Source organism: Lates calcarifer, unplaced genomic scaffold, assembly GCF_001640805.2.
Source record: "Lates calcarifer isolate ASB-BC8 unplaced genomic scaffold, TLL_Latcal_v3 _unitig_418_quiver_1136, whole genome shotgun sequence".
Classification (NCBI taxonomy): Eukaryota; Metazoa; Chordata; class Actinopteri; family Centropomidae; genus Lates; species Lates calcarifer.
Genome location: NW_026116760.1, coordinates 14,294 through 34,564, shown reverse-complemented (window position 1 = coordinate 34,564; position 20,271 = coordinate 14,294). Strand labels below are relative to the sequence as shown.

Below are 20,271 nucleotides of genomic sequence, written 5' to 3'. Positions count from 1 at the left end.
TTATTAAAGTAAAAGTTACACAACTCCTGAGCAAAGAGTAAAAGCATGGGTGACACTGAAATTATTCTGTATATTTGACAGACGCATCAAACATTCTAAATGTCTTTCAGAATCAAATTGAATAAAGCAAATTTATCATAAAATAAGTTAACGCTGAGATATGACACCACTGGATTTACACAGGTGAAAGAAAAAACTATCTGTATATATTGCTCTCACACAATATACTATTTCTATCGAGTGCCGTGACACTCAAGAAGTATGCACATTTTTCAAGAAATAAAAGAAAAAAGTAAAATTGAGAAGGCCAACTTATTAAATATATGCTCTATATTTGCGTAAGTAAAGACAACCAACAACTCCCTATTTTATCCAGTGACGATAAAGTACGAACAAAAACGTTGGCTCACGCTTTTTAGTAAGACATGATTGATGGAACTTAAATCCACACACCAATGAGGTTGCATATTTAAGTTAATATATTGCACAACATACAAAAATAAGACATTTAATACTGCTCATTATGCCAGAATATAAATAGAAAACATGATGATTAAAATAAACAATGAAAAACAAATGGGATTAACTCCTCCTGTCCAGTCAGCTCCATCGTGTTTCAAGTTCAACCAGTAAAGGCCATGTGTTGAGAAATCTAACTGATTTCTACATAGAAAACTTTTGGCACAATTTCAAACTAGACTGAACAGAATGAGGTGGTGAATGTTACTGTTTGGAGTAACATGTGCGTGGGTAGAGCTACACATTGTCTTATGACTACCTATGTTACAGTGTTTCCCTACCGTTATAAGTTAACACTCACACTCAGTACAGTACACGTGAAGCGCAGCCTCTGAAAGAGGCTCCGTCCACACACACAGTCGATGGTGAACTGCTTCAGAGCCGTGTTAGTTGACCTTATGCGGCTGCTGGGGTTGACGTTCATGTGCTGAGGTTCCCAGCAGGCCAATCCGCTGCTTCTGCTTCCTCTGTTCTGTCATCTGAGGACGACAGAGAAGACAGATCTTTAAAAATAATTCCACCTGTGCCTCTGCTGCACGCGCATCTCCTCCTCTGTACATGCTGGCACCTTCTCTGCTCTACAGTCCTCATTGATTCATTCTTTCACGCCACTTTACAGAAACTAACAAATGCTGCACAAACCCTGCACACTGCTGAACTGAAACGGATTCTTCTGAAATCCTGCCAGCCCTTGTCATCCACATTGCTGCGTCTTCTGACGAAAGCAGCAGAATACAAACTACTAATACTGAAACCCAGTCAAAAGAAATTTCAAGATCAAGCAAAGCACATGAGTCATAACACAGGTGTTAACCTTATACCAACAGGAACAAGAATGGGTTTCTGCTAAGAATTAACTTAATTAACAGAAGGTAGTGATTGCACCTCAGCACTGAAACACAACATTAAAAGTGAGAAGACAGAGTGTCCTGTAATGAGTGTTCCTGGAGAAATAATTCTGCGTAGAGGGACGTGTTAGAGAAAAATATCATCATCAAGCACAGTAAGTTGACAGTTTAAACTCAGTTAGTAGTAGAATGCTGGCTTGTTTTACACTACAATTTTCTAATTAAGCCAATTTGATTTGTAATGATCCAACACAGAGAGGAGTTGTGGCACAACTTTCTTGATTTTGTCCTACTCTGAATGCAATTAGAAGAATTAGAAGAATTTTAATTAATGAACTCTACACAATCCTGCTTTTGAATTGTTCTTTATAAAAACAAGAGAAAGCATGCTGAATCTGGACTGAAATGTGATGCGGTGCCCTTCACAGCTTTCAGAAACACAATAATCATTTCCCCCCTGTCTGGGTCAAAATGTCTCGGTAACATTCACTTCCTCACAGATAGTTCTCATTTCAAGGGTAAAGCCATTTTTACAATTCTGTTTACTAGAAACAGCGGATTGCAGCAATTGTGCAATTTTAGTGCAGGGGACTGGTTGATATACGCAATATCATTGGAATGTATTCTTACACAACTTAGCACTTAAATCTGTGATTTAATCACTGCTTTAAAATCATTCACTTACTGAATAACTATCTCACTAGCCAGTCTAATCAAAAGTAATGATTTATAATTCTGTGCTTTTCTAAATACTGAAGAAGGCTTTGTCCAGTAAACAAAGAAATCAATGAACAGATAACAAATAAAAACTCGAATCTTAGCAAAAAGGTCAATAATGACTTCCAGAGAAACTAAAGATAGGTTGTTGCTCAATGATGAAAATAAATCAGGCTGACAGCCTCATGAGCTGTGTTGTGAACTATGACTCATCACCTTTTGCATTTAGTAAGCTCCACATCTAAAGGGCAACGAGCAGCAAACAAACAAACCTCGAGCAACGTCTGCTGTCCACATCTATCGAAAAACGTCTCTCACTCTTCATGTTTTCGCCACGATGAAGTCAGAGTCTTCAAAGTCTTTTGTCTCTGTCACTGTTTCACTGCAGTTTAACTAACCTGTTCTTTGAGCTCTGTCAGCTGGCCCGAGAGGTTCGACACCAATTTCATGGTGGACTCCAGTTTCTCCTGCAGGTTCTGATCTCGTTCTGTTCTCCATCTGCATCGCTACTGACCAAGGACATGGCCCGCATCCGTGGGAACCAGTCCAAGTTGTGCTCCTGGAAAACAGAAATGTGGATGGTTAGGGGCAGTATATCGAACCATAATCCGACTGATTTATAACATCCATTATCAAACTTTCTGTTCAACACAGTGAATATGTTTTGTTCCTTAAATAAACTAGTCTCATTTTTATTTTTAAGCGCAGCTGAAAGTGTTTCACACATTAAAACACGAGCAACATCAAGTATGACCAACTAGCTAAGCCCCATTTGATTTGTCTTTTTCATCATAGGCCCTGTTTCATCTCTTTGGCTGTGTGCGCTGATTTGAAGCTTGTTCTAAAAGCGGAATCAAACTAATCATGAGGGACTTTCCATATTAAAATCACATGGGATATAAGGGCCTTCTTGAAATCACTTGTACCAGGCAGTTCACTTATTGGTGATATGTTTCCGTCACATATAGCCTTACTGTGCAAACGACAGAAGAGGCAAACTTACAGAACTAAGGTGGAGAAACGAACTTCCTTGTTTGATCATACACACATCGCCTCACATGTGGCACTGAGATGAACACATAGCTCTTGAACGCTCCTGCAAACTGCATACAGTGACTCACAGAAGCAGTGGGGCAGAGGGTTAAAATTTAGAATACTCTTTTGAAATACTGGCACTGATTTCTCCTGAGAAGATGTTGTAGAATAACTCTAACTACTGGCACACTGGTGTCAGCAACACTCAAGAAACATTAAAGTTTATTGTGTAGATTTTGTCAGTTCTTTCATATTTCTGAAGTTGGAATCAAAGGAGCCATTAACCCCCAATGAAAGCTCTAAATGCCAAAGTGAAAAGGTTTTGAGAGTAGATTCTTTGAAAGGTATGAACCTGTTATATGACACATTGAAAACTGATGGTTGAGGTATTGGAAGTTTGACAACTGTGGGCATGAGTGTTTTAATGTGGTTGATGGTGTAAACTGATGAGCCAGCAATATCAATTAAGTGTGAGGTTCAAACAAGTATGATTACAAGTTGAAATGTTTATGTACGTCTCATAAAATAATGAAGTGAAAAAAAAACTATTAAAGAACAATCCATATGATTTTCATAAAATCATATGCATGTTTTTGATACTATATAAAGTTGACATTTTGTCAGCAATGGCCATTTAATACATTAACATGATGTAATTACATCTCTATGTAGGAGTTTCCATTGGTAGTGGCGGAGTCCGCCATTCTTGCGCTGGATTCTAAGTGTCTTGCTGCAGGTAATATATCATTACATCCTCACTGTTTACTGTTCAATTGTGTCATGCTGTATCAAAGCTGTTATAAGCTATAACTATTCTACCACAAAACACTGGGTGGCTTTTATTGTGATGCAGTCACAAGAAACGCAATGTATCTGTCAGAGTTTACTATTGTTTATCAAAAACACCTCTACAAAACAACAATCATTTGTCAGTGGATCAGTCAGAAATTTTTCAGGGATTAAAAGAACAAGACTGAGCAGCACTCATTGAGGTGTTAAATGAAGAGCTGTGAGCAACAGATGACCTCACATAGGTAACCGAATTGACGGTGCCCTGCTGTGTGGAAAATGTGGCATGAAATCAAATTGCAGCAGCAGTTATTATTCTTGTCTGACTTCTTCAATTTGGGTTTGTTTGGTGTTGTACAGGTGTTGCTCAGTTGATATATGACTTGTAGTATCAAACCTCATTTGCTGCTGCCACCAGTATCCACATGTGTTTAATTAACCAGGACTGAAATCATCAGGATTATAACTTCAAGGAAAAGGAAAAGCATTTTAAAAATAAATTGGAAAACAAAAGTAGTATTGATTAAGAAAAATTATATAAATTATATATAAAAATATATAAATTTGTGTCATTGGTATGTATGATATGGAAAAACATACTTTTGTGACCTTATTGCAATTGAGGTCTATAGATAAGGAGGACTATTGTGTACAAACATGGCTGAGGGCCACTCTGAAGGCTGCATTCTTTCATGCTTCTATCTCCTCCGGCACTTGACCGACACATGCCATTGTTATTGTGTGCTGTCTGAACCTGCTCCCAAAATAAGCCAAAGTCATGTGAACACACTGATGTTTAATTCTCCACAACATAAACACACATCCTACATACCCATGTCACTGTCATGTGAACTCAATCCACATAACCATCAGTGCTAATGCTGTATGAATGAAAAGGGAGGATGCTGCATAGCTACTGAGGTCACTGTCTAGAAACACTGTAATGCTGAAGAACTGAGCTGGAAAAGTCCCTAGGTTTCAGTGGTTGATTTGGAGACATATGGGCGAGTGAGGTGGCCGTCCGAACCACAAACCAGTCCTGGGTCAGACGGCAGCCTGAGGGGAATCACACACCACTAAGATAATGAGCAGCATACACTCATTCTGAAAGGACTGGAGGACTGTTGTGAGCAAGTTCCACTTCCTGAATGCAAAGAGACAGAAGCTGTGTTTACCTACTTCACCTGCTCCCTCCCCCAAAACTCTATTATACTCTAACTATATCTGAACACAGCTCCAGATCTACATACATACTTGTTTCAATAAGACATCTTTATATTTCTTGCAATATTTGTTATGAGTGAAACTGAGATATAATATGCAGTTCTATCATCACAGTACTTTAATTTGCAGATCAAGGCTGTCAGAGGAGGATTAATTATGGATAAAATATTTTTGAGAACATTTTCTTGTCACCAGTATTTCCCCACACTCTGTTCTGCTCATATAGAGTCAAAAAAAAAAAAAAAAATTTTTAACTAAACATGACAGAGGTCATTTCCCCATTCGAGATCCTGCCTGCCAGCCAAAGGTACACGTGTGTTTGACGACTTTATCAGCAGCAGCCCTGCCCTCTTTCCATCCCCAGTGTTTACAAATGAAAGCACTTCCAGTAAACTGAGAAGTGCAGCCACGACTTAAGACTCTACATCACGCTGGTTCAATGGAAATGACGGAAGTACATTTTTCATTATTAAAACCGCACGCGCCATGACAGAGAAACAGGATGCTGTGTGGTTAAAACAGCAACAGAAAACGTCACAGTCATGCCACAAGCCACCTGACAAGCTGACAGCCCACTCAGTCTACAAATATGCAAATAAATGCCAAAAAATATCACACATCCAAACAGACACAGGCAGACATCACTTAAGCATTTTAAAAAATATGACCAGATAACTGTTTTGAATGTTTGTGGCTACGGGTGTTTCAAATTTGCTCATGGAGCAGGGGCGTCTTTCAGTATTGGGTGCAGTAAGAATTAGGGCAATGAGTGTGAGCGAAACATCATCTTTTTTACACCTTAGACGTGACATTTCACCCAGAGCCCTCCACCATTGACGTCAGTCCCAGTCATTGTCAGAGTAGTCTGACTTCTACACCCCCTTCTGTCCTGTTGCTTCTTCCACGTTATTGCAGCATCAAATAAATCGAAACACAGTGGGAGACAACCAGTACAGATTGAAGAATTTGGGCTCACAAGTCATCTTTTTAAGTTGTGGTGTTATAATTAAAATCACTCAACACTATTCTACAAATTATCTGGGTCAAACAACATGTAAATATGTGTAAGTTCACTAGTAAGTCAAATACAACAAAACCAGCAGGGCTATATAACTACAGGATGTGACACAGTAAACTGTAATGTCAAAACTAATGGTCTATGTTGGTATGGTCTATTGACACAAACAGTATGGAGGAAGTTGGTTACAAAGGCCACTGCTACATTAGATTAGATATGCATTAGAAATATGCGTCTTGAAAGACAGAGGTGTATTCATAGGTATATTTAATATTTTCATTAATATATCAGCAAATGATTATGATTTTCTCTGTTCTGGTATGACTGTTCTCATTTCATGTTTTCATTTTCATGGTATGAGGAAAACTAAGGAACATTCTGCAAAGTTTGTACACCTATTAAAACGTAAATTCAATTCTATACATTCTATACAGAACTGCACAATTCTTGCTCTTTGCGTTTTTGAAAATTCAAAAAATAAATCACTGATGCATGTCACCTCTCACTGTCTGTATCTCCACTATCAAATAAAGGCAAAATGCCCAAAAAATAACTTCAGAGAAAAGTTAAATTAACAAAAAATATTGTTTAAAAAAATGCCTATAGGACAAAACATAATCTCCATAAATAATGTACGCTAGAGGAACACTGCAATCTTTGTTGACAACACAACATGGAGGCCCCCGCATCAAACACTTGCATGTGAAGCAGAGTTAATGTTAAGGATGACTGGGTCAGCTGATGGGTCATCGGGGTCTTTTCGCACCATGTGTGCCCTCTCTGCTCCGTCTGCCCCCTAAAACCTGCTGGTCAGAATGCACCCATGACAAACTAATTTTGGTTCAGTAGGGTGAAAGGTTAATGGGTAGAGAGGATAGGGATTAATCCCAAATCAGGTGGTTCCTCACAAGACTGAGTGTAGCAGATCAAGGCGAAAGGCAGCGAAGTGGGCTAAATGGCACCTAATGAGAAACTGTGTCAGAAACTGACAGCAGCTCAAGTACGTCAGGGAAGCAACCACTTCAGAAGAAGGGGCTTTCCTTTGACAGTTAAAAATGCTTTCTAATTGCTCACAGGGTATAGTATGATGGAACAATCAAAACAATCTTTTTTTTTTTCTTTTTTTTTTTTCTTGACAATGACAAATGTCCACAGAGGTCATCATGTTAGATCAATTGTGACATACACTTAAGAGCCGGATCAAACTGTGTGTGTGTGTATGACATGTTGCTCTTGTTTTGTATTTGTAACGGCAAACCCAAACACTTTCTAGTTGACATTTCAACATTTAGATGATAATATAATCTTGCATTACTGTTTTTTTTTTTTTTTTCCAATCTGAGTTTCCAGTGCACTGTCTGAAGCAATGTTTTGTTATTCAACATGTAAAAAAAAAACTATAAATAAATAAATAAATAAATAAATACAGTATAGGTCAAAAAAATCATTTTTCTTCCATTTTTCTTTATCCATTTAGTGGAATGTCTTAGTGCTCTCTGAAATTAAATCAGAAGGACAAATAAATAGCAATTTTGTTTTTAAAGTAATTATGGAGTCTTACATCGTAAATTTAAACTCAATTCAGCAACTGAACACACTTGGGATATTCTTACTATTCTTACTACAATGGGAATGAAATATTGTGCAGCCAGTTCGTCCTAACGTGGTAACAGAAGTTGTTACAAGTATGCTGCACTTTTAAGGTGTTTTGCTTTCACCTCCTGTCCAGTTCATCCCAGAGCAGCCCCATGGGGTATATTAATCATGAGACTGTGCTGGTCTTCCATCATGTGAAGCCACCGTCTTGCTTTTTTCCTCTAATGTTTTGGGTCATGATCTTGCTGTAAGATGAACCTCTGACCAACCAGTCTGTCTTCTTTTGTTACTTGCCCTTTTCTCACCATTCTGATAGCAATATACAGGACTACTTCCTACAGCACAGTATTGTAATAATAATGCATCAGAGGGTGTAGTAACATTGCTTGTTCCAACACTGCCTTCGTACAGACAGAGGGTTTGTAAGTTATCAACAAAAGCTGGGACAGTTGTAGGAATTGTTTGCAGAAACTTTCAAGGTTTCATGAAAGCCTCAGGAAAGCTAGAAGTTGGACCTGAACTGCAATAATTCTATGAAAACTGGAAAAAGAGGGGTGGTAGATATTTACTTTTTTGACAGTTCAATAAGCTATTTTGGAATGTTTTTTTTTTTTTTTTTTAAAGAAATACAGCCTCACACTGCAGGTCTGCCTAAGTGCCTATCATGAGGTGATATGCATGGCTGAGATCTGTGAGTGTGTGTGTGTTTAATGATTAAGGCATGGTTGCTTCAGAGGATTAACACATTTTATGTCAGTGGCCGACTGTTGAATGTTAATTCCCCATTCCCAAAGCTGACTGATGTGATAATACTTTGGAAGGATTCAAGGTCACAGAGGCAGGGATTACATAATGTAGTCATGGTACTATGGGGCAGATGAGGTAAAAAAAAAAAAAAAAGGTAAAAGAAAAAACAAAAAAAAACAAAAATAAAAAAAACCCAGAAATGTTACTCACAGGTGCAGGTTAACCTCAGTAAAGACTACAACAGTAACCTGATATAGTTTTGAACTGTACTTCAGCATGTGTAATGTCCGAAAAACACATGATTTGTTATTTGTAGTGGCAAACAAGGTGGGGTGAACTTGACAGAGAATTTGTATAAATCAAATGTATTTATGAATTCCCTCTCTCAGGTCTCTAAGCACTGCAGTGTAGGACTGAAGGTTTGCTTGTATGTAGGACTTTTGAACAGTTACAAAGCAAAATGCATGTGCATGACAAGATACTTACCCTGATCATTTCAGCTACATAGCTCTCTGGTCCAGTGTACTCTGTCGAATCCTTCACCTTCACCAGAACGATGAAGAACAGGTAATGCCACATGTTGTGCTCGACTTTGATGTGTTCTTCAAAGGTAACTGTCTTATTGTCAAACTTGTCCCGCTCCAACCCTGAGAATGAAATGATTCAACCCAACACACAGGACACACACACACACACACACACACGCATATGCAGTCATGCGCGGATGCATGCACACGCACACAAACACACACACAACCACACATCAAATAAACATAGTGCTCTCATTTCTTTGGAAGAGTGAAGAAATACACTTTATGTTGCAACATGACGTAGTAGTTCTTGTGACCTAAATGAGGGTGACTGAGTGACAGAAAAAACAAGAGGAAATGGGGTAACAAAAGAATGGGCAGGCAAAACATCAGAGGTGAGATCTGCTAATAATGTCCACTTATTGTTTGGCACACAAAATCACTGTAATCCGTTTACAGTCTTGCATTTACAAAAAAGAAATAACCCTTAATATGGTTGAGCAACACAAAGCACTAAGAATGACCACAACTAACCAGTGAATGTAGACATGTTTCACATATAAAGCCTTTAAGTGTCTGCTTAGTGGTGGATGAGGCCAGTGTTAGAGTGAGTGTACAGTCTAACATGGTCAAGACCCATATGGCAACAGGAAGAAACACTCCTCCTCCACAGCAGCACCTGCCATGACTAACCATTCATTCTGGGAAGAGGAGGCGTTTCATTGTTTATACTACCCAGAAAAACAGCCCCCATTTTGCACAGAGCCTTGATGCGACACTGCATCACAGCAGTCGCATGCTCATACAAGAGCAGGCGAGGTAGCAGACCACTTGTTTGATTTCTCTTGATTTCATCATCATCTGCAAGCCTTGGCATTCACACCTGCTGACTGTACTGCACAACTAATACGATAAAAGTGTTGCGTCAAGTATCGACTGCAGCTTCGACTCAAATGGAAATGCGAGACATTTCCGCTTTTTTCAATTCTAAGAAGGTAGAATGATTACTATACAGAGATGATGGAAAAAAGATTGGAAAAAATGTGACAAAGGTCATGAGTCACATTCCCATAATGCTCACTAACAATAGCGTCAGTCTGCTGAGTGTGCAGAATGACTTTTATGGTAAACAAAAAATCAGACACGTAATTAAATGGTCTTAAAAGTTTTGTAATATAACCATTTATCTTAATGCAATTTCTCACCACAAATAAAACATGTTGTCTTTAGGATTTCCTCTTTCTTCTGCTTCTCACTCCTCAGGTCAGCAAAAGTATCAATGATGACACCAAAGATGAGGTTGAGGACAATAATGATGACCATGAAGAAGAAGAGCAGATCGTAGATCACTCTGGCTGCAAAAAGGGGTTCCTGTTGAACCAAGGGGAGAAAACTTGTAAGCAGTATCAATATGAGTAACTAAGCTGATGTCTCTCTCTCTCACATACACACACACACAGAGTTTGAATCTCCACCCTACTAAACTATTACTCAATCAACCATAGAAGAAGGTTTATTAGTTTGCTTCTCCTAATGGTAACAAATGTCTTCTCCTACTACTTTATTATTTAATTATTTATTTCTTTTTAAATTGGAAATTGGATTTGCACAGAAATCCAAAGAAATATTTGGCAGTTATTACAATCAGTAAATATTGAGCCAGTGATAATAGATTTTTAAGCTCATCATACATGTATACAGACACTGATTGCTTGAGTAATTTTGAACTGTAGGATGTCAAGTTTCATTGCAAAAATAAAACATCTGAAATGTTTTATTTAAACAGTAAAAATATCTAATTTACTCTGAGGGGGAAAAGTTATGTCTATGTAAATATGGACACCACTTGTATGTGATTTTGTGTTAACACATTTGAGTGACTCATAGTGCCCTCTTTGCATACAGGGTACTATCTAGTTGTGCAGAAGTTATCTTTGAGTGTTAAACACAGCCTGACACAACTGCAACTCAATCAGAGAATTCACATAAATGCTAAGCTAACTGAGGTTTACGTAAGTCTTGTGAGTCATGCCCTCGTTCTATGGGTCAAGCTGCAAATCTAACACGTTGTGGTAGTGTACAAGATTGTCTTTATCCTGGACAAGTACCATTAATGCGTTTTCTGGCATGTTTGGAGTTATGAAGGTTCACTGTGCAACCTGTTTGACCTATCAGCACATTATATGTTCATTTATTTATTTTTAACAATTCAATTCAATTCAAAGAAAGCCACTTTAGACACACTGGCTGGGTAACAATTCTTTGGTGTTTATTAGGTCAAATATGTTATCGAATATCTACTTTTTGAAATTAAAGAGAATTAAATACACATTATGGTGATCCTCTTATGGGCTCATTTAACAAAAATGCCCTTATTAGATAGCAGTTTTCTCTATTCACTTTAATTTAATTCATCTTAATTTAATCTTTACGTGTGTGGGAGGGGGATTGTACAAGCATTTCCATGTGCACTGCATTTTGCTGTTATCTGTATCAGAGTTTGGTAAATAATAAATTCTAAACTAAAATTCTCAAAGTAGAAAAGAGGTACACAATGGCACTGTTTTTTTTTTTTTTTGTTTGTTTTTTTAAACTCTCAATCTATTTTTCTTTCATGTTGTTGTTGTGTTCCTGTTCTCTGTACCTCTTTGGATGGCTTCCGTAGGACGTCCCCAACACCTCCTCCACTCCTGAGGCCGTGACTCAATACTGTGACAATGCACATGAGCAAGGAGTCACACGTTCGCTCCTTGTCCTCGATCACCACCGCCGACGGCTGGATGGCAAGGGAAGCTAAAGAGACATACCAATAATGTCAGACGATTATTTCCTGTATAAGCTGAATGCAAAGCTTTGTCTGATCAGTCAGCTGCATTGCCATTACCCACCCATAATGCTTTTAAATTTAACTTCATAAAAAGGAGGCCAGTGGGAAAGAAGCTACACCATAAATAGAAGACTTTTGATCCAATATACTAAAAACACTATATGCATTTGAAGCCTGATTTCATACTCTATTACATATTATTGGTTTAGTGAATCAGCCCCATTAGAGCACATGGGAAATAGTTTTTAATTGGGCTGGGAAATTTCTCAAACTATCCATACAAAAACAAGTCACCAGACTACCATAATTAGCCAGTCTGGTGGTGATGGATAGGAAAGCCTAGACGAGGTCAGGCTCCAGGCAGTTTGAGGATTCATCACGGTTGGCTGATCAATTTTAAGGTGGTGCATGTGTTCATCTTTGATTGGAAGCTTTTCCCATTAAGGTCAGTCAGTTTGCAAGAACTCATTGTTTGCTGCAAGAAGCCCTCTGCGCCATCACTGTGTGCACCCAAAGACCTAACTTGTACCTGATGGTAGTTAATCCTTGACCTTTCAACCCCGGGCCCCTACATCAGGTCTTAGGCTCAGTCCCCTGAGACACACAAGGAGCCTAAACCCTGGGTGTTTCACCCAGCTGCCTGAAAGCCCTGAGTTGCCCCAGCCAGGTTTAATCCCATGACCACTTGGTTGCCCAGATTTACAGCTCAGTGAGACGAATCTCTTTCGGCTGAGTCATATGTCTGCGAGGACATAAAGACCTTTACATACACACACTCACAAGCATGGACATTCAAAGACAGACATAAGCACACAGTCACACACAAACACTTGGGAATCTCTTGAGACGCAGGCATGCACCAACATGTGGATTTAAACTTAAAAGAACCCTTCGACCCCGTCGCCCAACCTCCGCCTCAGTCACACACACACACACACACACACACACACACACACAGACAGACACATACACAGTTAGCTGCCACATTTGTGAACCTACCATCCATGGCGGCCTCTCCTGAACAGTTTTCCCTGTTTTCTTTCTGACACACTCCACCAGAGAAGAACTCTCCCACCATACTGGCTCCATGTTCTATGCATTTGGGAACAAAAAACTTTATGCAACTGAACAATCTGCAGTTGGTTTGCATGTGCATTAAACCAGACACACACTTTTTGTATTCCTTGGCTTCACTTTGACTACATGTATTTTCACAGACATCCAGTGAGTGTGCGCTGTGGAAAACATTCCATGTTTGAGTCTCTTGACTGGCTGGGTCAAGACAGGGCAAGTAATTGATGTTTATCCCATTAATGGACTGAGAGGAAACCTGTATTTCAACATACCTAGTGTTTTGTTGGGTATTCTGTCCACAGCCAAAATGAAATCATCTTTGAAGAAGATATAACCCACAATGGAGAAGAGGTAGACGAGGATAAGAGCCAGCACGGCTGTCAGAACAATGGAGCGGCCATTGCGGGTCACACTCTTTATAACGTTCAGCAAGGTCTCTTCTCGGTAAACCAGATCAAAGAGCTGGAAAGAGCAAAGATTCAGAGATGTGTGTATAGTATGTGTATGCATAACATGCATGAAAAAGAGAAAAAAGTGTGTCTAAATGTGAGTGTATGGGCAAACAAAGGCCACAGTTTTGTTTGGATCTGAGCCTTTGTTTAAATCTTCTGAGCGTTTCATGGTTAATTGAAGTTGGTAGAAAATATATGTACCTATATAAGCAATCAAATGGCAACTAAATCCAATTTTTATCTCATGTTTCTCTGAGTTACAGAGCAAAATAACAACAGAAAAATTTACACTATACTATCTTTATTTCTATTTAGCACAAGTTGGACAATGTTGTCAATATACCACTACCTTGGCTGTCACTGTCCATGTGTGTAAGAATATATATACGAATAAGATTATCTGGTTTGTGTGTGAGCTAACGTACCAGCAAGCTGTAAAAGAAGACATGGACAAAGACCCCCAGGGTGCAGATAATCAGGTAGAGCAGGTGGTACAGGAACTCCACATCCATGATCATGGCTTTGTAGCCACGGGTGAAGGTTCCTCGGTTCCCAACAAAGCTCATCAGGAAGATTACCTTATTACATAACTGAAGAACAATGGACACACAGAGGTAACATACAATATGTTCAAAGTGACAAAGTAAGGCTTAATAGTAGCAGTAGTAGTAATAGTAGTATTTTTGTCTTTGAGTAAGATCTGGAGATGACCATTATACAGACTACTAAAAATAAAGTGGATGTGGTTGACCACCAGTGGAGTGTGGAATCTCCAGGGTTTATGCATCAACACGTACCGGCTATGAGTGACATTTGTGTTTGCAGCTATAATGCAATACACAGTCCACAGTAAGATCAGACCTCTGGTTCTGGAAGTGATACATAAGTCATTAAAAATCTGTCAGAGTCATGACAACTTCAGGAGGGGAAGTGAGAGAGACTTGGAGAGATTAAATCTCGGTTAAATGTTTAGTGTTGCTCTATACTAATGGGCGCCATGGTGTTCCTGCACTGCATACGTGTTAGTCTTGTATTAATAAGTTTAATGTTCAGTTAATGTTTGACCTGTAACTATGCCTTGTGCCAAGGCACATTCAAGTCAACCATCCACTGGGTAATATAGCATATCTGGGTGTCAGTTCTGAACACACTGATGCACACTTACATTGAAACCCCCCAGCAGAAGCAAAGTGGGCTCCAGGCCTACAGAGAAGATCAAGCGCAGAATGGTGGAGGCGATGAGTGCCCGGATACCATGAGGCTGAGGCAAGACGATGACTATAGCCAGAGACACCAGCATGGCCATCCACAGCAGGGCAGATAGATGGGGCTCCAGGGTACCTGATGATGAAGAAGGGGTTCCACAGAATAATCAATGATGTAGCCAACTATGTATTTGTCTCTTTAAAATGTCAACAAGAGGCTAATTCAGTTAGCTGGGGTTTAGACACACTATAGCTCTACAACATTTAAACTACACTCCAATATGACTTAAAGCATTTAGGAAAAAAAACCTGCAGAAAAGTTTGTGTTCTGATGCGAAAATCTAACTATGAATCTTGATGCCTTCACTCCAGTTTATCCTCTTTGCCTATTCAGAAAGAACTGTGACAACATGAATGCACAATTTTATAGATGCAGCTGAGCATGCATGCTTATTTCATTTACATTCATTTATAAACAGGGGTAAAATTACCAGTTAAAAATGAATGATGCTTTATTGACTGGGACCGTGTGTCATCCAGACAAAGAAATCTTGGTGTTTTCATTGATGAACCCAATAATTTGTAAAATGTACATCATAAGCGGAGCTCTCTCCCTGTGTGCGTTGTGTTTTACACAACAGTTATGTATTCCACATCAGTAATTGTGGGTCAGCAAAGCATTAACATGAGCTCACCAGGCACCAGCTCAGTGCCAAGTCCTGGGCAGCATGTAGCAGAAAGGCTGATTCATTTTGTTAATTCCTCTGTGTTAACACACAAATGCATTGATCAAGTTGGAAAAGGAGTTCAGTAAGGCTTTCTTTTTTCTGAGGCATCAAGAAGACCACTTTCAACATCTCCCACAATGCCCTCAATTCTGAAGGCCTCCTTCTTCTCGCCTGTCTGTGTACAGATCACATGACAGGTATTCATTACATAACTCCCAGCTGGCTAAAAATACACTTGGCTCCATCTAAATTCATCAGGGGATGGACCTGGGTACTGCATCGTAACAGGCTGCCCGGGTGCTCGGACTTGGCAGCCAACCCAGACACAGCAGCTTGTACGTCACACACCTACAGACTAAGACCATTCATCTCTCTTACTTATATCTCTGCTTACTCTGCAGATAGAAGATAGAGAGACTGACCTTTACACTAAGCCACTTACACTAAACCAAAGCAAATTCATGTACAGCCTGATGTTTGCTGTGTGGCGAACAGTTTCTTTACCTCACATATGCACATTTCTGTTACCGTCACCTTTCTACAGAAGGTGCACAAGCCTGGAGTTTTTCAAGGTGCTCCCAATCACATTTTCTCTTCAAACAAACCGCTAAGAGGAAACATCCATTGACATGTGAGTGATGTGTGCAGCCAATACAATAATGTTTTTTTTTTTACTGTGTATCTATACACTCTGCACATTAATCACACCTTTAAGGCTATAAACGTGTCACATTGTCAAACTATATGCATGTCATGCCCAAGTAAAGTTTACTGGAGTAGTTTGGTTTATTCAAGGTTTGCAAGCGGATGGCTTGAATATTAACAGGAGAGGTCGAAGCTTGTATGAATCCAGGACACACCATGTCATTAAATTTTCACTATTGCAAAACTTAGCAGTGACTAAGACTTTTTTTTCTCTTAATAACTGGCTTCAGTCTGAAGTCTCTATCTGTTAACCCATCTTGCACTGATTGGCACGTCCTGAAATGAACTGCTAAGCTCTCACAAGACCTTTGACACTGTAAACCACATGGAGTTTTTAGAACTAAGCTAACAACCTCTTTTTTTGTCTCTTCTCTACCACTGTGAGGAAGTTCAAACAAAAGGGACCTCGCCGTTTGACCCCAGACAGAACAATTGAAAGTTTATACGAATCACAATGTGCGTCTTCTCTCTGCTACTCTGCACTGGAACAATGGAAGCCTTAATGGCTGTGGCTTTTCACATCCCCACAAATACTGCCCTCGAGGAGAACCGAGAAAAAAAGGAAAGGACTGAGAGACAGCAAAACAAATAGAAAACTGAAACTGCCTGTAAAAACATGCTCAGGTCTGTCACATTTTCCTTTGGTTTGTGAAAACCCCTGTCATGCAGGAATTGATTATCACCTAGACATCTCCCTTTGAATGAATATCATATCTCTGAGGTAATCTCTTATACCTCATGACTCAGCACCTGACAAATTTTCCCAACCAAAATCTGTAACTTAAGGTCACATGACAAAACCTGACTGACCATGGGTTATTATGGTGTGGGAAGCAACGTGAAAGGTGTAGATCCCACAAAAAAGTTGAAATGAGTCTGTTTTTTTTTTTGTTTTTTTTGTCATGTTAGGTAAAAAAAAAAAAAAAAAAAAAAAAAAGAAGAAGAAAAAAGTCTGTTCTTTTTCTACTGGCACAACTGTGTTGGAGAGTTGTTTACCAATACATATAGATATATACAGTACATATATAGTAAGGTATATTTGAGATTACTCTTACACCTAATGCTAAAAAAAATATTAGTTTTTGATCAAGTTGGAAAGTTATTAGTTTCGTTTTAAAATGTATTATAAAAATCAGAAATCAATGATAAATCCGATATGATGACAGATATTAGTCTAACCAATCAAACAAATTATTATAGACTAGAAATTTCTATATTTGTTATCAGGGTAGAATTTTCAGTTTGTCTGATGTACGTTCATGTCATATGGGATTGATGGTAGAGATGAGAAAGGTTGTTGATGATTGTCATTAAACAACAAGCCGTATATAGCGTTTTTTCCAGTCATAAATACGACTTGAATGCTTTAGCCACTTATAAGTTAAAAACTGGTGATTACAATAACTTCTGTTGCTAGGAAACAGCACCATGTTTCTTAGCAAAACATATTTCCACCAGTGTCCAGGTTTACTTCCTGTCAGTGACTGATGCCAGCAAACACTGGCAAGAAACTAGAAACATGAGAGGTGCTGGATTAAAATGTACGTATGTGTACAGTCATAGTTACCAACATTATCCCATTATTACAAAAGGCTTTTTAGTAAATGTTTGTTGAGTGGTTTTGGTTCTCTATTTTTTTCTCATAGAAAATCTGGTGTATTGGTGGTGGCTACTTTTAAATGTTTCTCTTGTACCAAAGCAAAAACAAATGAAAAGGTTTAATAAAGAATGCCATGTTGTGGATTACATGAGAGTTAAGTAAAGTAAGAGGCCTGACGTGATGTTTTGCTGTATGTGTATCTGTCTCTTATCTGGTAGGTGTCACTTTCAGTGGTATCTCAAGTGCCACAGTCAGTGACACAGTATTATGTTTCCTGCTCGAGATTCTGCCCTTACGGGGAGCCGTAGTATTTACGCAAGTCTGAACACACACAAACACACACAGATACAGACCTAATTACCAGAAGTGATATATATGGAGAGGAAGACTAGTCAAACCAAAACCAGAGTGAGAATGAGACTAGAAATCTGAAAACATGTGTTATCATGTGAGTGAAGCTCAGAAAAGGTATAGTATCAATTACCAGGACAGGAGCCAATTAAGAACAAATCTGTCTTGGTCTTTTGTGACAGCACTGTAGTTTAAGATCCAGACCTTCAGCTAGGATTACATTCTCATCACACCTCCACTTGTGGTGAAACTCACTTTGGTTAGGGAGGTGTGAGGCTACACCCAAACCACAAGCCCAGGAGCACACAGTGTTCTGTAAAGTCCCATGCACACTTAACGCTAATAATGCATCTTACAGTGTGAGATCTCATCACATGCCAGCTGCTATACTGTAAATATGTGTATGATTGCAAAGGCTGGATGTAAATGCTCAAGCTATACTGGGAGGTAATCCAAGGAACCATGTGCCCAGTTGGAGAGGAAATGATCTCCTGAATGCAGACCATGATCTCACATTGAAAAAGCATGTGTTGCTGATTTATTTATTTATTTATTTATTCAAATTTGTAGCACCTGACTGATTTTGCCTCAGGTGACATCACTTATGGCAAATTATCTGTTTTTGTGCAGATCCCTCTAGAGCCACAAAAGGCTATATACAACTCTCATAAACACACTCTCATGTGTAAAATCAATAGGGATCCCCTTCCAGCCAAGTCCATTTCACTTCACTGTGTCATTTTTAGACCATAACAGAGCTCTGCCCATTTTTACTTCTGGAAAGTATTGTGGAAAGTGGGTGTGGCTGCCTAAAAAATTTGGCAAACACAACATCTCTCTTCCTCTACAAGTATCTAGAGAAGCTTGTCACTGCTATTGGATTAATCTGGGCAAACAAACTCCTGCTGTACAATATGAGGTGCTCAAAGTTTCTATCTAGCTGGTAGCAAGGAGCTGCACCTGGAGGGTGGAAACGTGGAGGGGTGTAACACTATTCTTCCAAACCCTAAAATAAAGAGCTTAACAAGCCATGACCCAATTTGTTTTCTTATTCATCTTTGCCGTACAGGTTTCTGGTAATGCAAAATATGTACTATATGCCTCCGGCCCCACCCCTGCCCTTGCCTGAACAGCTAATGTTTTGCCACTCACTCCTATTTCCTGTGTTTTAATAGTCAAGCACAGGGCACACACGCACATGAACTCACTCACACACATGCGCGCATAAACACACACACACCCAAAAAAAAGAAAAAAAGAAAAAAGAAATCAGGGCCATTTTTCAACAGTTTGTTGTAAAGGTAAAGTTTAAAAGGTAAAGACTGAAGGTGACTGACCTCCACGGACACCCTCCAGAGGGTAGAAGAAGGCCACAAGTAGGTTCATGAGCACAGCCAGGTTGAAGGAGATGCTGCTCCAGAATGACATGTTCCTGGAGCACCAGTACAGGATGGGCTGGGCTGGAGGACAAGGCGTAGAAGCAAATTAATACAGGTCATTGTACCGCACAGAGAACACTGTGGCAGCCTAACATCATGCAGACAACTCTACATGAACTGTGCTACATACCAAACACAATCTAGCAAACAATTTTGCATTGCACTTTAGTTTACAGTCAAAGTTAATCGCACAGTAACTGATCGGTGTTTCATGCCAAAGAGGAGAAAAATTAGTCAATTTTGTGCTATTTTGTCATTTCCAATAATTGTAGTTAAAGCCTACAAAGGCAGAGATGAGGATGATTTACTTCTTACTGTCTGCAAAATCTGATCCTTCACACCCTTAACCTCTGCTTTAAAAGGGCATACTAGTCAATGCACTGACACTAAACAATGGTACTGGATGTACTACCAAGGATAATGGGTTGAGATACCTTATGGCAATAGATGAACACTTTTTTATGTTTTTATTTTTTCAACCAAACTTTAATACTAAACACTCCAAAGCTGGGTGATTTGACAAATATCACAAATTTGGGGTGAACTGTCAAAGGTGTCTGTGTGGTTGTAAGTGCAATTATAAGCACTAAAACTGTAAACAAAGGATTCATCTTGAAAAGTAAAATCAGACACAATTTAAATCCATCCACGTACACAAAATCGATCGGCAGTCACATTTCACACACGCTAAATGATTTTTCTACTTTTAGGAGAGAAAAAACACAAGAATTTGCATGCATACATGCATGGCCAACACTATTTTGAGCCTGGCTGTTCATCAGAGAAAGAAGAACTGTGGGTGGGGACTTTCAGCAACAGAAGTCACTACATTCATGACAAGTGGTTAGCACCAATGGAACAATATGG

The 20,271-nt window shown here is 39.1% G+C and overlaps 1 protein-coding gene across 1 annotated transcript in view; it reads right to left on the bottom strand.

The window, feature by feature from the left end:
* Nucleotides 1-905: 905 nt before the first annotated feature.
* Nucleotides 906-20,271, bottom strand: part of LOC108897007 (inositol 1,4,5-trisphosphate receptor type 1) — a gene marked incomplete at its 5' end in the record, with an annotated part of 33,597 nt that continues 14,231 nt past the window's right edge. The window contains 11 exon segments of the mRNA XM_018696371.1: nt 906-998; nt 2,483-2,562; nt 2,565-2,643; nt 8,980-9,140; nt 10,229-10,394; nt 11,668-11,816; nt 12,850-12,942; nt 13,197-13,386; nt 13,802-13,966; nt 14,542-14,717; nt 19,303-19,425. Of these exon segments, the coding sequence (XP_018551887.1) occupies nt 906-998; nt 2,483-2,562; nt 2,565-2,643; nt 8,980-9,140; nt 10,229-10,394; nt 11,668-11,816; nt 12,850-12,942; nt 13,197-13,386; nt 13,802-13,966; nt 14,542-14,717; nt 19,303-19,425 (1,475 nt within the window).